Source organism: Agrilus planipennis, unplaced genomic scaffold, assembly GCF_000699045.2.
Source record: "Agrilus planipennis isolate EAB-ADULT unplaced genomic scaffold, Apla_2.0 scaffold141, whole genome shotgun sequence".
NCBI lineage: Eukaryota > Metazoa > Arthropoda > Insecta > Coleoptera > Buprestidae > Agrilus > Agrilus planipennis.
In genome coordinates this window covers 720616-738522 of record NW_020438903.1, presented here as the reverse complement: position 1 = coordinate 738522, position 17907 = coordinate 720616, and the positions used below count along the sequence as shown (strand labels likewise).

The following is a 17907-nucleotide window of genomic DNA, read 5'->3' as shown; positions in this document are numbered from 1 at the left end:
AAAAATTCAGAAATGAATTTTCAGAATTATATTTCATACTTGTAAAAGCTTTTCAATAAAGAATTGCAACAAATTTTTTTGTAAATAGCACTTCAGAATTGGCTACATAAAATCCTCAAAAATATACTTTTTAATTAATAAGTAAGCAATATTCTAAAAAAATATATGTACCTTTATTGTTGTAGTCGCCGCAGATGCCTGTGTTCATTCTTTCGATTTTATTACGATATGTCAAGTAGTTTCGGACCATTTGAATATTGATATTTCTTTAATTATTATTGACAGCAAGTAATTAAACGTTAGGGCAAGTTTTACATGCTTAAGCGGTCATGTTCTTTTTTTAGCACTTTTAGTTAAATTTACAGACATAAAAAATTGTTTTTAGACTCCCAGATGGAAATAAAAGACATTAATTCAAACACTTTTAGAAAATTAAATGAAATGGAAAATAAATTATTTTATGGAAATTTTAGATAGAAACATGAAAATCCTGATTAAGATACTCGTAGCGTATAAAATAGTTTAACTTAATTGTTTATACAGCTTTATGTTATACCTTATCAAAATAAATATTTGTAGTGATCTTTTCACTTAATGTACATAATCTGCCTTGTATATTGGAAGCCCTTCAAAATGAATATTAAAATAGGAGCACTAAATTTTTGTATTTACTAATAAACTAATATTACTACACAAGTAGTTCAATGAAGAGATATTAGAAAGAATAGGAAAAACCCTATGGAAGTCAATAAGAAATAGACGAGATAGGTTGGTAGGACACCTTCTCAGACATGAAGGTATAGTCAGAGGCATATTAGAGACAGAAATGGGAGTTAGGAGAGGTAGAGGTAGTCCCAGATTAGATTACTTTTCGCAAATAGTTAAGGATATGGGATGTTCTAGTTTTAGAGAAATGCGAAAATTAGCTCAGGGTAGGAAAGAGTGGAGGTGCGTGTTCAACTAGTCTTAGGACTGACGACCTTATGATGATAAGGTAGTTCAATAAACTTTGTGCAATTCTATTAAAGTTCGTATACTTAGATATATTTATATATACATACAAATAGATATGAGTTAATACTGAATGTTAGAAATGAGTTAAATTATTAATTAATTATTGATTATGTTTTTATTTCAGTTCACTTATGGCACAAAAATCTATTTACAAAATTTAAAGTTACTACACTTTTACACTTTTGTTGTAGCTTGCAACTTTACGTATCGATTATGGTGTGGTCGTTCTTCTTCAGAGGATATAAAGCATTGAGATCTCCCAACTCTTGATTTCTGAAAACACTTTTGCACAGCAAATATTAAAAATACACCGATGCTTCCTAAAGCGAATATCAGTGCAAGCGATCCCCCCTGTATCATTTGAGTAGATTGCTGTTTGGTCACTCTAACACACTGGGTCTTTTGATCGTTTTTAAAATCACGATTATTATTAGGTTTCAACAAATTTATGCATAATGTATAAACGTCTTCATCAAGATTTTCAAAAATGTATCTATCGTTTCTACATTTCATTACTTTCTTCTGATACAAAGCACCTTTTGTTTGGAATAATGCCAAATGGACTTCGCAATTCTCGGAACGATTTACATCTACATTAACTGTGAGCGTACCATCCGAAGTAAAAGTTGTTTGAATCGTAGGAGCTGTTGGTGACGGTTTTGCACGTTTATGAGGAGCGTTTGGTAGCAATGGTAAAACGTCGGAGCATCCCAACGCCAAAGATAGTTCGTCGGAACGAGTTGCGGATTCTAAAAGTACCACGCAAAAACGGTACCTATTACCCAACGATAATTCAAATGAATTTGGCACAGTCACATCCAAAAGACGTGGATCTTTCAAGTTGGACGAATTGCACTTTAAAGGATTCGATTCGAGCAAAACTTCTTTTGACCCGTCTTCTTCATAAACAAAGAGAGCATCGCACGTATAAGGAATCGCTTCCTCTTCGACATACCATTCAAGAACTATTTTAGAACCGTCGAAGCTGAAGCTTCTTAAATGGATGTGAGCTCTGACAGGCATATTCAATGGGGAAAGAAGCGGTTCTTGGTGACCACATTGTAGTTCGTTCGATGGAATTTCTATTAAAATTCCATTCTCCAAAGACGGTGGTGTAGCACACACGACACTCTTCTTGTCTTCCTTCGGAATTGTTGAATTCGATAACCAATAGGCAAAATCCATAAGATTACAGTCACAATTGAGGGGATTTTCTAAAGAAATAAATTACGTTCAGATATTTAATGATAATCTGCAGATAAAAACACAATTTTTGTAAAACATTTTTAACTGATTTGATGTAGCTATGTATATGCTAGGCACACAATAAACAACCAAACCTAAGGATTAAAGCGTTCTTTTCGAACTCGTCTGGAGGGGTGAAGATAAAAAATTAAATCCTAAACAAGGAACTAATCTAGCAATTTTCGCCTGGAGCCTCAATTCTATAATACAGTTAAAAAAAAGACAACAATCGCTACAAAAATTTTTTTACTATTTGAGATTAGGTAAGATCGCAGTAGCACATTTTTTATACATGTGACCAAAGTTGGAAAAGGACACTTTATTATTAGACATGTACCAGTCGCGCAATCCTAGGTATGGTCGTTTGCACACGTCTAATAAAGTGAGTTCATAAATTACATTTTAAGCTTTCGTCGGAAAATACATCCAATGACCGCTTTCGGATGAGTGATGTAATAGATATTACATATCTGCATTGAACAACATTTAGAGCGACTATTTCTATTTTAGCAAATCAATTAACGTGTTGTCGCTTCGTTTTAACTAATTAAATATGTTAATTTTATGCATCGGTATGATCGGAAATTCTGGCTTCTCGAAAACATTTCCATATAAGCGGTTTCGATAAACGATTTTTCAAAAAATTAGAAAGTACTTCGACAAAAGTTCAAAAAGTAGAATTTTATTTTGTCTTTTGCTAATAACTCCTTCACAAAATACTTGAACTAAGATTTTTATGGAAAGCTTTGTTATTTATTATCCTTATTTCTGCCTCAATTAATGTGTTATAGGTTTTTTATTTCTGATAGATAGTTTGATTATTACATTTAATTGAAAAGTAAACAGGAAGCAATATTTTTAAATTGTCTTACCTCGTAATGTCAGTCTTTCAAGAAGAATTCCCATTTTAAATGCATCACTTGATACAATGGAAATTTCATTATCGTCCAGTCTTAATATCCTTAGGTTTTGTAATGGCGTTAGTAAGTCTGCAGCAACAGCCCTTAGAAAGTTGCTACTCAAGTCGAGTTCGATTAAATTTTTTAAATGATCAAGCGATGCCCCTGATACCGCCACGATCCTGTTACTTGATAAATTCAATTGTTTCAAATTGGAAAGATAAAGGAAAGCGTGATCCTCCAGTACATCTATCTGATTACCATGCAACGATAACGTCTGCAAATTGGGCAATCCTTCCAAAGCGCCCATCTTTATACTACTGAAGGAGTTGTGAGACAATTGTAAGTTCTGGAGAAAGGGAATGTTGGGAAGTGTCTGAGAATCCAGGGGCCCATCTAGATAGTTCGAGGATAAATCCAAGTCTTCAATGGAGTACAATGTGTTGAGTGTAAACAAGGCAGAAACTGTTAGGCGATTGTTTTGTAAACGAAGTACCCTGAGATGTAACAGATGGGAAAAGGTATTTGGAGCAATCCGTAATATTTCGTTGTTCGATAGGTCAATATATGATAAATTTTCCAAACCCTGTAAAAATATTAATAGTTACCGTAGCACACGAATAAGTATTTTGCGATTTCAAATTTTTTGGTCTTCATCCTTTCGCCAAACAAAACTCCAGCAAATTTAATATTCTTAGTTGTTACCTCTGGTTTGCAAACTTGTAAAACAATATGAATGCTTACAATTACTAACAAATTTATAAATTTCTTTTTTTTTGCTGTATTTTGTTATTTTATAGCAACTTGCATGAACCATTGCAGTGATTTGTAGGGATGATCTACGCATTGCTAAAGGAAGCAACGATCTCAAAATCGCAATCCACACCTGGAATTGTCAACAAAACACGGCCAGAAAATTTGACAATATTCTTTTCTAACTTTATTTTGTTAGTATAGATACATGCTTTTCGGTAACAAATACAGTCAAACTTCTCCAAGTCCAACTGCTAAATGCAGAGAATTATATTTGTTTTAAAAAAAATCAGCTGTACTGCCAAACTTTTCAATTTCAATTTTCGTTTCGAAAAATCACTTCGTGTAAATTAAACGTAAAGTAGGGGGAGGCGATCTAAAATGTACTAATAAATTTAACTCCACAAAAAGTTACGATAGGGTTGATGTATATACTTTTTTTTCAAAAAGTTTCTGACTTCAGTGAGTCCTTAAACTGAAATCTCCTTCACTACTAATATTAGCGTTGTCAAATGACAATGTATAAATGCTACGGAATCCTATGATTATTTTTGAATGGCGATATTTTTGAGATACCCCTTTGAAACGAGGTTTTGCTATATCAGGAATCACAGCCCGAACACTTTAACTTATTGACTCTTATTCTTTACCTCTATTGCATGTATATTTTGAGAGACTAAACACAGAAGTAATTATTAGTAGATTAGATTTTATTTTAAAAAGTAAAAATTTTATCAAAAAAATATTTTTCTTTAACAAACAATATATCGTTGTGTATTCATTGAACTCTTATCACGCATTTTTTATGCCCTCTTTTAACCATCGTCTCCCTGAAGAAAACATTCAGATATTTATGTCTATTTACATGTGACTCTCATTGCCAGATAACACGATAACTATTACCAAAAACGGTAGATACTTTTACCCAAGGTTAGAAATGACCAGCAGCAATTCAGCATTTGTTGTAAGTGCATAACTGCAATCATAGCAAATATAAAAACATGAGCCATTAGTATTTTCTTGAGAAAACTTTGTCCATCTTACCAAAATCAAAAACGTCAAACAAATGCTTAACCACTAAACAATTGAGAAATGAAAATGGCTTATATATTTTACTGGGTAACAGTTTCGTTTCGCATAAAAGCGAAAAGACAAATTTCGTTTTAAGATTGTTTATGTCTACAATAAACATTTTACTTACTAGCTAAATAATGTATGTAGTATGAATATTTTATAGTAAATGTCACTGAAGTGCAAGTTGATTGTTTACCTTAAAATTTTGCGACTCCAATTTCCTAAGTTTATTGGTAGACAGATCCAATCTATTAAGACCGGACAAAAATCTTAAGGCATGCGTCGGAACAGTGACGAGTTTATTACTAGGCAATCCTAAAGCTTTCAGAGGAGCGGCAAGCTTTCCAAAGGCCATTCCATGGATCTCCTTTATTTCCCCCGAAGAAATTACAAGACCTTTCAGAGCTATTCCTTCTAGAAGAGGTCCAGAAATGGTGGATACATTTTGAATTGTACAGTCAAGAAGCGATACTGATATTGACGAATTAAGTGATAGTAATTTTTGTCCTGTAAAATTATTTAAATTACAAATAAGACTAAATATGTAGATTGGAAAAACTTTGGCGGTTGTTGTAGAACAAAAACAAATAGTGCTTCGGACAGCTACAATGTCGTGTTTTGGCGTTGGGGTTTTGAGCTATTCTGTTTGTTCTACAAATAAGACTGAAAATTTCCTATAACTCAATAAATACAGGCGAGTACACAAGGAAGAGAGAACTTAGAAAGGTGTTGATCCTCCCTTTGCTACTCAAAATGAAAGAGTTTCACTTAATTTTATGAATTAGGAACTCAGTTATTGAAAATCGTCAGATATATAAGTTGATTGAGATATTGGCATACCTGTAGGTGCAATTAATATTCTGGCAATTTTTCAAAAACTAGCATAAACAGATAAATCAACCAATCTAAATAATTGCCTAGGAATGTTTATAATCAGTTATAATAAAAGCAACAAAGACGTTTACAATAAAAGTTCAAAATTCCCTTCTTTGACCTCAATATAATTACTCATTCCTGCACCTACAAACATGTGCCAAATGTACCCAAATTTGGCAATTTTAAAAGTCAAGCATTTACTATCAAAAACCCGGAAATAACTGTCTGTACACGGAAATCGCTGATTGAGCCGAAATTGTGCTTTTTAGAACTTTGGTTTTTGGAATTAGTTTTACTTTTCAATAGCGTTTGCGAAGAGTCGTTTCCGAGCTTTTGAAACGAAGATATTGACCTCCAAACAAGCCAGATGAATCAAGTCAATGAATTCTTCTTTTTGCAAACTGTAGCAAGTTCTAAAATTTTGAAAATCTCTGAAAATAAGTTAATAGTCGAAGTACGTCGAGGCCCAGTAAAAACTTTTAATAATTTTCGTTGATATGAGCTGTACAATATAATCTTTGTGTTTGAAGAAAATAGTGCTCTAAATTTTGGTTATCATACCAATAATGTCCAAAGCTGTTTTGTCCCCAGTGCATCTCAATGTATGGGGTACATCGCAATTACATTCAACCACAGGCTCTTCCGCTATTTCTGGGCATACCCATTTGGAGATTCCAGGAGCCGCAACGGCAACTGTCCCACACCACCAAACCAGGGATAAGTACAACCACCACATTCTGGTAACATAGAAAATTGGTAAACTGTAGCTTAATACATAAATACAATACTTGGATTTTAAAAGGAAATAAATAAAAAGTCTTTATTCTGTAACCACAGATAAACAAAACCATAAAACATTTCCGTTATCCTTTACTATACATTATATTTACTACTACCTATATAAATTCTACGCATATCTTTGAATTTATACATATTATTTGAGTATTTTATTTCGTTTGGTAAATTTATAAGCTCTACTAATCCTTTATAAAAATACTATTTTATATAAAAGATGATTATTCGTTAATCAAATAAATACAGAAACAGATGTCTATAAACTAAAAACAATTTTACTTTAATATACTACTCTTGGAAGACATTTCTACTGCATGAATTCATTGCATAAAGAAGTGGGGTTAGTCTCAATCTGGTAATACTATAAATTTTGAATCCATGGCGATTTTAAGCAATACAGCATTAATCCTTATCCAATTAAGTACTTTTAAATACATTGTGTATTTAATATAGATCAATATGGCCATTTACAGCACGTAATTTAAATGAATATTTTCGAAGATATTACAGACTTAAAATGCAAGAACATAGCGGTTGCGGAGGTACCGGCCGGTTTGTATTGTCTAATGATAAAAAAGCTGTGATTGTTGTATATAAAGACATTCTATGGTATATTTACTATCAGCATATTGCACCCGTGTGAAGCTTAGTGTACAAATAATACCATTAAACCAATTCTTAACCCCTATCCCAGTATGTTTGTGTGTTTGAAGAAGTTTTACTTCAGTAACGTTGTTGTATAATTACACGTTGTATTTTTTTTTTTGGCAATAAAGTCTTCCCGAATGGACATTTTAAATAATAGGATAAGAGGCACATTGAAATCCGTTCAGTAGTTCTCATGTTTTTAGTGGACAATCGAAAAGACGGATATTATTTTATAATAGGTAGTAATGGCATACCTATTAAGCATAGCACTTCAACAACTACTGCAGTAAAAGTTTGCTGCGTAGTTTTTATAGTAATTAACAAATAAAACCCAAGTTATTAATTACTACTTAAAGGAAAACATGAGTTTTGAAACAAATTGGCCATTGCGCTATTTCTCTGAAATTAGAATCAGAAAAAAGGTGTCAAATATACTACAGGATTAATTGTTGTAATATCAGAGTGCTTTATTTAAAATGTTATGCGCATAGTACATTTAAAAAGTTGTACTAAAGTTGTCGCTAATTTTCCAAAGAGTCCTACGCTAATAATAATTTTAATTTCAATACTATCAATTTACTGACAGATCAGTACTGTATGAAAATAAATAAAAGTAAAGCAAAATACTGGTATGCAAGGGAAGAAAAAGTACGGAAAGAGCGAATATAAAGATAGGAGACGAAAAATTAGAAGAAGTGGCTGATTTTAGATACCTAGGAAGTCAGATAAGTGAGGATGGAAGGAGGAGTAGAGATATAAAGCAGAGGATAGCGCAGGGTCGTGTCGCCTTTAATAAAAAGAAATCACTTCTATGCTCGCGAAACGTTAATGTAGAAATTCGAAAAAGGTTGTTAAAGATGGACGGTGGGTGCGGCGGAAAAGAAAAGATTGGAAGCGTTTGCAATGTGGTGTTACCGGAGAATGATGACGATACTGTGGATAGAGTTAGAAATGAAGAGGTATTAGAAGGAATAGGAGAACAAAAGACTATGGAAGTCAATAAGAAATAGGCGAGATAGGTTGGTAGGACACCTTCTCAGGCATGAAGGTCTTGTCAGAGACATATTAGAGGCAGAAACAGGAGTTAGGAGGGGTAGAGGTAGACCTAGATTAGATTACTGTTCGCAAATAGTTAAGGATGTGGGCTGTTCTAGTTTTAGGGAAATGCGAAGTTTAGCTCAGGATAGGAAAAAGAGGAGGTACGTGTCCAACCAGTCTTAGGACTGATGACCTTATGATGATGATGACTATCAATTTAAGAAAATTGAAAATATTATCGGTTCGACGAATAAAAATGTAAACCGTATATGTTATCATTAACATTAACGGTTACTATTTGCTACATTGGAAAGTTTGAAGGTTACCGCAAAATTGGAAAATATACCGTGTTATAACACGTTTTGTTTATTAGTACATAGAACAATTGCGACGACCCTGAACTGTTACTCAACTTTAATTAATTAAATAATCGCATATGTAGTGTTTATTTATTTCAAATACGGTGCCTCTCAAAATTAATTGCACCTACGCGGTACTCCATTACTCTTACACATGTAAATATTTAACTAATTCACAGAGTATGTGCTAATTTTTACGTATTAGATGTATAAACAAGGACATCATTGTATCAACAGATGTAAAAATTCTGTTGGACCGTTTACAGAGAGATTGTGAGATAAGCGAGTTAAGGAACGGGAGTTTCATTAACTTCATTAACATAATGATTCCTCCGACTTCTTAAATAGAAAAAACAATTTCACACTGCTAATCAGAAAGGGAATACATTAGATAAAAATAGTATTTTTTTAGATACGTAAGGATTAAATTATGAATCGATTTTATTTACTTACATATAAACAATAATGTCTGGGTAATCCACAAATTTGCCACACCCTGTTTAGACTCAACATTCGGATCGTGAAGTTTATCATGATTATCATTTTTAGTTCCTAACGGTTCAAAAGTAGGTGAAGAATTGCAAAACTCCGAAAAAAAAACAAACTTAGGTACAACATGTCTTTGAATATCCCTCAAAATATGTGGCAGAGAACAATATTTCTTGTTAAGCGTAGGTTTACTAATGAGTAATGACTATCCTGATACGTGTCAAAAAAAGACTTCCTCAAAAGTCAAATCTCCACTTAAACAATTTGACTACAACATCAGATTCAGAAGAAAATACTAATCAGAAGATAAAAAAGACATTTTAAAGATAGAAAACAAAAAAAAAATAAGACGGAATAATTATGTATGCATTGCATATCGCATTTAATACTAATTTACAGAAATTGTACCTATTTTAATTAATATCAACGGTTATCCAAAAAACCGATTAGAAAACGTATGCCGTTGTTCAAAATGCATTTTTAGAATTATTCTCGCAGACCAGTACGGGCTCTAACAATTCGTTGCTCTGCTCCAATCAACATTTCACTTTTATTGGTTTTAAGCCAAGTTAAAGCACGAGCGCTGTATTTCTATTTATGGATTTGAATCAATTATAATTAAAAATTAAAGCAATTAACTTGAAAATGTAATTGCCTTTATTTGTAGAAATGATTATATAATTAATTATTTTAATTTCTATAATCGTAGTCCTCCAGTTTGGCATGGATACCTCCAAGATATCATATGTAGTATAATTGAAATATTATTAAAACGCTTTTTATTGTCCAAACATTGAGCTTTAACAACTGAAATTCACAGATAAAATAGTGTTTGTTTATCTGAAATCGGGATCGGATTGTCGCAGATACAAGAAACAAGAGAGACTGAGAGTTAGTTGCACACTTGTATTAATAAATAAAAAATAAATAAAAAAAACAGTTTCTTTTTCACTTTCACATAGTTCAAAATTATGGATATTCAATGAGGGCGGTACCGCACCCCCACATTAAAATTCCGATATACAAAAATGAATCTGGTTAAAAATAAAAAAGGAGTTAGTTATCCTCAAGTCGCTCCAGGAGATATTACACTCCACATTTTATTCCATTACAGCAAGGGCAGCCTTTGAGGGTGGTGGATTTTTTTAAGACGTTAATGTACCTTAGTTTACCATGATTAATAATTTGTTATCTTTGTGCTTATTAATATCTGTTAATTTCCAATATGCAATTTTAAAACTCTAAATTTATTTATAAATAACTTTGCATTTATTATCAAGTATCATCATTTAAGCTAATTCCACAAAGACAAGAGCCTCGCAAAGATCTACCCGCCCGAAGCCTCGCAGTGGCTAAGGCCGCCCCCGCGTTGCAAGATTATAATACTTTTGCCAAGGACTGTACTCTCTATTAATTTATCAACGATCACGACAAAACCTCGTTTAACTGGTATTCCTTCCAAGAATTGATAACTAGAAGTATTTTAATTCCTGTGTCTATTTACATTCAAGATTCAAGTGAAAACACCACAAAAATATAAAGGTTAAAACAAAGATTAAATTTTATTCGAATGAAAAAGATGCATCAAAACATTTATTGTTGTCCTACATAAGAATATCTACCTACTAACGTATAACTGCACTACAACTACCGCACAAGTAAATTAAATAAATGTAAAATTACATAAGTTGTGTATTTACGTGCTACGTATATTGTACGCGTGATCTGTTAAACAAATTAGTTTTTTTTTTCGGTTAGCTTAATTTTGTTCAGCTTACGATTAGTTGATATCACAACATTATTTAAGCAAGACAATATATAAATCGAGTTTCTATAATGCGGCAAAAAAGGGTGGTAGTTTTAATTATCGCGGTGTTGTTTTTGTGTTTCACACAAGTTTCTTGTAAAGTTTACACTAAATGCGGATTAGCTCTAGAATTGAGCCGAAGAAGCTTTCCTAGAAGTTTTATTGGAAATTGTGAGTATTATAAATAATAATGTACTGACTACTTAGGTACTTAGGAACGATCAATAGGATGTCTCTTTATTTCATCATCATAAAGTCGTCAGTCCTAAGACTGGTTGGACACGCACCTCCACTTTTTTCTATCCTGAACTAATCTTCGCATTTCCCCAAAACTATACGGTTGTTCGGAAAGTCATTTCGTTTTTTCCCGACAGAGGATTTAATTGTATTCTTTTGCACCCAACTTCACATTTAAGCCGTATAATTTTTATATGCTTTGAGAGCTCATATAGCAAGGCTTGTGTGTGAAAAATTCCAATTAATTCTACGCAGTAGTTTTTGGTTGGTGCCCTTTTAAATATGGAGAGCGATAAGCAGCATTTTCGACATATCTTACTGTTTTACTACAGAAAGGGTAAAAATGCTGTTCAAGCCAGAAAGAAATTGACTGATGTGTATGGAGAAGGTGTGTTGACAGTACGCCAGTGCCAGAACTGGTTCGCTAAATTTCGATCCGGCAATTTTGATGTCGAAGATGCACCACGTTCGGGAAGGCCGGTTGAAGCTGATAAAGACGCGATAAAGGCATTAGTTGATGTGAACCGGCGAATAACAACACGTGAGATCGGATTGAGGTTAAATTTATCAAATTCAACAGTTTATGACCACTTGAAAGGCCTGGGATTATCCTCGAAGCTCGATGTATGGGTTCCCCATGTTCTCACAGAGAGAAATCTGTGTCGCCGCATTGACGTCTGCGATTCGCTTCTCAAACGTCACGAAAATGATCCGTTTTTGAAGCGCATCATCACTGGGGACGAAAAATGGGTTGTATACAACAACGTCAAACGCAAGAGGTCATGGAGCAAAAAAGATGAACTGGCTCAAACCATTTCCAAAGCCGATATTCACCAAAAAAAGGTGATGCTGTGGAATTATGCTACTACCAGAAAGATGGCAAAAGATGTTGGACCAGAACGATCAATATATAATTTAATAAAGTATTTGTTTATTATACGAAAACTGTCTTTCATTTCCGCAAAAAAAAAACGAAATGACTTTCCGAACAACCCTATAAAACATCCCACATCCTTAACTATTTGAGAACAGGAATCAAACGTAGGTCTACCTCTACTCCTCTTCACTCCTGTTTCTGCGTGGTCCGATTTACTTGAAACTTGGTCTTAATAGTCTCTCATTCATTTAATTTCTGAAAGACCTATCTCGACATTTTAAAAAATTCAACCTCTAAAGAGGGGAGAGTAAAAAGGTGTTGCAATTTTTGTTTGGGGCATACTTTATTTGTGGTTGAATTTACTTGAAAAAATATATGCCGTTTGATATTATTAATCAAATCAAAAGAGGTTGCAACGTTTCCATGGGGCATATTTATTCGTACTCGAAGGTTGCTCATTGTTGAAATTAAGCAAATACGTGTTCTGGCAATTTTTAAAAATCAACCCTTAACCGCGGGGAAAAGCTAGTAATAAATAAATAAATCGTAGGTACGTTATTGATAACGTGCAGGTTTTCTAAAAAGTTTTTTTGATTTGCTTGTGAACTTACGAGTATGTAAAAGGCAAATAAAGAAAAGTATGTATAATGCAGAGGGCTTTATACCAGTTGCAATTTCTCGCCTGTTGTCTCTATTTCGTTTTACATTATTTAGTTATTTAGTGAGAGGTACGACAAGAAACAATGACAGATCGTGTTTGTTTGACATGAATACTCATACTCACTCCTACAAGATAAGTCTATCAAAGTTAATACGCTGAGTATATTTTTCCTTTAGATCGGTGCCCTCTAATACCTGGCACCCTGGGCAGCCGCCCCCCCCCCTCACTAAAGCCGGAACTGATCCTGTGCATCCCTAATTTAACTTCTAAATAACTAGGAATTCCCTAAAAAGAACTATACGTTTTAATGAAATTTTTCGAACAAATAAAATTAAAAGAATTTGACGTTGTCGCATTAATCTATAACTAGCAACTATTATCATCTTTTTCAACGTGACGTATGTTATCTTTATGCCGTTAAACATAAAGGTAATAGCATTTTTTTTAAGCTGAAATACATAAAAACTCCATAAAATATTGCTCTCTATGTATTTCTTTTGTGGAATGAAATGTTTACAATATGGTACAATAGCTCAATTATTCGTTTTGTTTGTCATCAAGCTCCTCTAAACGTTTTCTAAGTCTCTTTACGCTATCCTGAAATTTTTTCATTGTATCTTCGCTTAACTGTATTTCCTGTTTCAAAGTTTCCTTGAGAGCTTTTATCTGTTGCTGACTCTGGAATTTAAACAATACAGTCAGTTGAATGCTACATGTAACGTTTCAACCAAGACCTGCTTATGAATATATTCATCTTCAATTGCCTTTTGTCGTTCATTCCATTTACCTCCCATTCCCTTATCCTTCAAACTTGCCAGTCGTTTAATAACACTTGGGGAATTGAAAATAATTAAAAATGCAGTAATTGTTTGCATTTTCACACCACCCCGTAAGGGAATTAAATGCTGTTAGACGTTAGGGCTTGAGGGCGGAGGAGGTAAAGGTAAAATGCTACTTCACCCCGTAGAATTAAGGTTAGAGGTAGTTCAGAATTTCATGAAACTTGGTCTTGGATTGCGCAGTGATAAAATTACACGCGTTCGTTCGGTAGTCACTGTTTAACAAACAAATCACTGTTTTCGTAATTTTCCTCTCGCACATCTAAAGGCCCATGAGATTTTGAACGAGCTCTACATTTGTGTCTTTCCAGTATTCCATTCCCCTCCGTCCTCATCTCTATCTCAACCACCAATCACTTTTTTTATATATATATTATACAAGGTCGCCTCATATTATATTACCATTTCGATTAGTCATCTTCACCCCCTTCCGCCCCCACGTAATTCCAAAGGGCATTTACTTCTCCTTTGGGAGTAGAGTGAAATATCTGTTTTATTAAAAAAATCAAAGGTCGATTTGAATGCAAACTGCTCTTAATGCAATTAATTATTGCTTTTTTAAGAATTATCCTCAAACTAATAGAAGAAAGATCCTTTTTGATTTTTTGAATAATGTATTGTGTAAATGCATTTCAAAGTGATCTATGTAGATTTAATTACGTATCTACAGTTTGTCGAAAATAATATTCCTAAAGCTGCATATGAATTTTTAATGACGAATACTTAGGTAAAGATGAAAAATCTGAAAGAAGAAAGAAACGTTTGTACATGATTTCAGTCTTACTTCTTTGGTACTCTTGGACGGTACAACTTATGCAAATTTACTGTTAACCATATACATTCCATCCTTTGATTTTAAATCAATTTGTAACAACAAATTTTTACTCGGGTATTAACATTTTGCCAAGCTTGACATATTTCACATTCTGTCTAATTTTGTCTACAGCCAACTTTTAATAGTCCTAAGTTACTCTTACTTGCAACGTAGTCCTAAGTTAAATTAAATTTTGAGTTTCATTCGCAACAGCTCTTAATGCTGGTGGGCGAACAACCCCTTCGACCTACATCCATTTAGAAATTGTGTGAATTGATGTGTTGTGTTTAGGGAGAAATAATTGAAATAAAGAAATGAAGACAAAAAATAATTGAAAGATTATCTGTGGGATATTACTACCCCTTATCCTAAATGATCCAAGGTAACCACAAAAAGCTTGGAGCAGGACAGATGGACTCGAACGAGTGTCCACCTTAATGAAAAGACCGCTGATGAACCACGTTCAAAATTTTTTGCAATTTTTCATTAACCCCTCAGTAATAGCTGTTTTTTTCCTTCAATTACCTGTACATTTATGTGTATGCATTTCATATCGGTCAGTATTTATCCATTTACAATATTCTTTCTATTTATATACTAGCAATTTTGGTGTATTAACAAATTGATGTCGCAATGAAATTTCTTTGTATTTTTTATGTACAAAAAAATATAATAACTAACAGGTACTAAATGTATGAGAAGTTCTTTTCATGACCAATATTTCGCCATAAAACTCAAAAACCAAATTTGGGCGTGTACTGCAATTCCAAAAAAAAAAAATATTTTCTACGTTAAAAATTACAAAAATGGTTGCTAGATATTTAGTTATTTTCCAGAAGATTAATAACTTTTCTCTGTATCTAAATGTTTACAGACTGTGCCCACCCTTGTAACTGTCTTTTTTCTTGTGATATGCATACTCACGAGCCACCACTGGACTAAATGTCATAATTTTAATCATAATACAAAAACAAAAATGTCATGTTTTTTGATAGATTGTATGTATTCGCAATATTTTTGACAATACAAAAAAAGTCTGAAACAATATTTGTTTGTAATTCGACGATCATCAAAAGTTATCAACAAGGCAGATTTGCTAAATTTCTTTTTAAAAAAATCAATATGTGAATGCAACTCCTTCAAGTAATTCGTACCAAAATAAATAAAACCAAATTCTTTTGAGGAATCACTTTTCTTGGAGATCACTTAAGTTATTAAAAATTTGATGTACAAAAACTTAAAAGCGACCAAACAACTACAGTTTCAACAGGGGCAAAAGTTGAAAAAGTTTCTTTTTTAAAATCATTTTAAAAATTAGACGAAAGGTAAGAACACTACTTTAAAGAAGTACTTCAATTGTTTTTCTTATGTAACTTCACCAAAACAGTGCAGTGAACAAAACTTATCGGCTAGGAATTTTATTGGCAGTTGTAGAGTATAAAAACATTTGTTTTTCGATGGTAATACAATAAAAAATATGGATAGTTGATGTCTTTTTTTGAAAAAAAAAAGGTCGACTAACAGTACCCTTTTGGAGTTTATTATAAACATTTCTGAGACATTAAAAACCTTTTATTATTAAACATTTATTTTAAAAAAATACTCGGTCATACGGAATATAATTAAAGTAAATGGGTGCGTCAAATCAAAACAGTTAAATTTATTATTATATGCTGAACACGAACTCAAATCAAATTCCAAAAAGTTATTTACTATGTAAATTTTTTAATGTCATTTCTAAACGCCTGAAACTTCAAATTATTTTAACTTTAACTATAACTTAAAAAACTGTTGATTCTAGAAGATACCTGAAAATACAAATTTTTAAACTCCTTTATCGCAAAGAGTACAATTTTTGTTTTGAACTGAACAATTCAATTAATAGCCGCGAAATCCTGAGAAATAACACATGCGCTAGTAGAGAATTGTGAAAGGAATATATGGATAATCTATTACATGCAATTATTAAAAGGCTGCATCATCTTTTGAAAAATACGTTGTGGTAAAGGAAAATTCCTGCAAGTACCTTCAGTCACATTTTTATATAAATAATAAAGTTATGTACATAAATCAAATAAATGTAAATTAGAGCTTTTTGAGAAGTGTTGCACATTGTTCAAATGTCTATGTTCGGTGAACGTTTTGCCTTACCTGTATACTCCATAATTTGAGTTGGTTCAAATTGATTTAATGCAAACTTCATTATCGTAGTATGGCGATATCCACCACATGTTTTAAAATTGTTTCTTTTTGTGTACATATTGTAAATACCTTTCTAAATAATTTCTTTTCTATTTTCTATTAGGGTCTATAAAAATTCCTTTCTTTTGTAAATAATCTATTTTATCTTGCTTATCTATTTAAATAACTCTATTACTGTACTTTCCTATAATCCCTGTAACATTTCATCTTTCGTGTACTAACCGCATGACGTCTGTAGCTTTCACTCCATCCTAATTGCAATTTTACGATCGGTTTCTCCGGTGGTTGACACTGCCATCAAATTCTTGGTATTTCTAATCTTAAAGGTTCCATATTTCAATACTTCCCTACTCGTATCTACTACCCTCTCTATTCCTTCCTTGTAGAACAGTTTTTCATTTTCCATAAATATAAAATGAATTCGTCTTACGCCTTCAGCAGAACAAGTCTCTTCTCTTCTCTTTTCGTTACGCTAGTTGTTGTTAAGTTGTAAATATATGTTGTTGTTATCTAGTTTTAATTATATATTTTCTAAGTCCTCCTCAAAACCTTCTATAACAAAGTGACCCAAACAAACTTACAAAAATTTGTTTATCCCGAGACGTCAAATGTTTATTGCTCTAGTCAAAGCTATCAATAATTTTACACTCCCTAGTGCATTTTGTTTGATTTAAAAATTATCCTTGTTATAAGATTGAATTGATGTTAGTTACACAATTAGATCATACGCATACGAAACAACTCCCCTTTATTTGTGCGTGGTTTAACTTTGTAAGTAGTTCAAACAAAAACTGAATCCTATACAAGTAAATCTGCTTATTTTGCTCACTTCCCTAGCGACTGGTCTAATATGTATTTATCTAAGTGATTAACAGTAGTCAGTAAACAGTAGATGTCGATCGACTTTTAGCCCTCGGGGTACCTATCGCACCTTTCTAATATAGGGTAATATTTACAGTGTCTAATTACGTATTTGAATATTATTATTCAGTTTTATATTTACTTTATCTAGTTTCGTTTCTATGTAGGTATATTTTGAACGAAAACGTTTTTAATAACGAAATCCCTACAGTTTTCTCCTTTTATTTAGGTTCCCCTCACACTTAACAGGTTGCAATCGTTTCAAGAAATATATTGATTACAATTCCGAGATAAAAATGTTCAGTCTCTCAGAGTCTCTGAAAGCGAGACTAGAGTCTCCGTCTCTCATCGAGTCTCTCTGGTGTCGCTGAGAGAGACTGTCAAAAAAACTGTTTAGCGTCTCTGAACGAGAGACTCGA

The 17907-nt window shown here is 32.8% G+C and overlaps 2 protein-coding genes across 2 annotated transcripts in view; one reads left to right on the top strand and one right to left on the bottom strand.

The window, feature by feature from the left end:
• Positions 1-1105: 1105 nt before the first annotated feature.
• The window catches only part of LOC108736954 (leucine-rich repeats and immunoglobulin-like domains protein 1), a 28960-nt gene continuing 12158 nt past the window's right edge, over positions 1106-17907 (bottom strand). Inside the window, exons 2-5 of the mRNA XM_018469576.1 lie at positions 6423-6598; positions 5182-5492; positions 3132-3744; positions 1106-2228 (exon numbers count right to left, since the gene is read on the bottom strand). Of these exons, the coding sequence (XP_018325078.1) occupies positions 1189-2228; positions 3132-3744; positions 5182-5492; positions 6423-6597 (2139 nt within the window). The 5' untranslated portion in view covers position 6598 and the 3' untranslated portion in view covers positions 1106-1188. The remainder of the gene's footprint in view (positions 2229-3131; positions 3745-5181; positions 5493-6422; positions 6599-17907) is intronic.
• Positions 10701-17907, top strand: part of LOC108736955 (lysozyme-like) — an 11049-nt gene continuing 3842 nt past the window's right edge. The window contains exon 1 of the mRNA XM_018469577.2: positions 10701-11168. Within this exon, the coding sequence (XP_018325079.1) occupies positions 11027-11168 (142 nt within the window). The 5' untranslated portion in view covers positions 10701-11026. The remainder of the gene's footprint in view (positions 11169-17907) is intronic.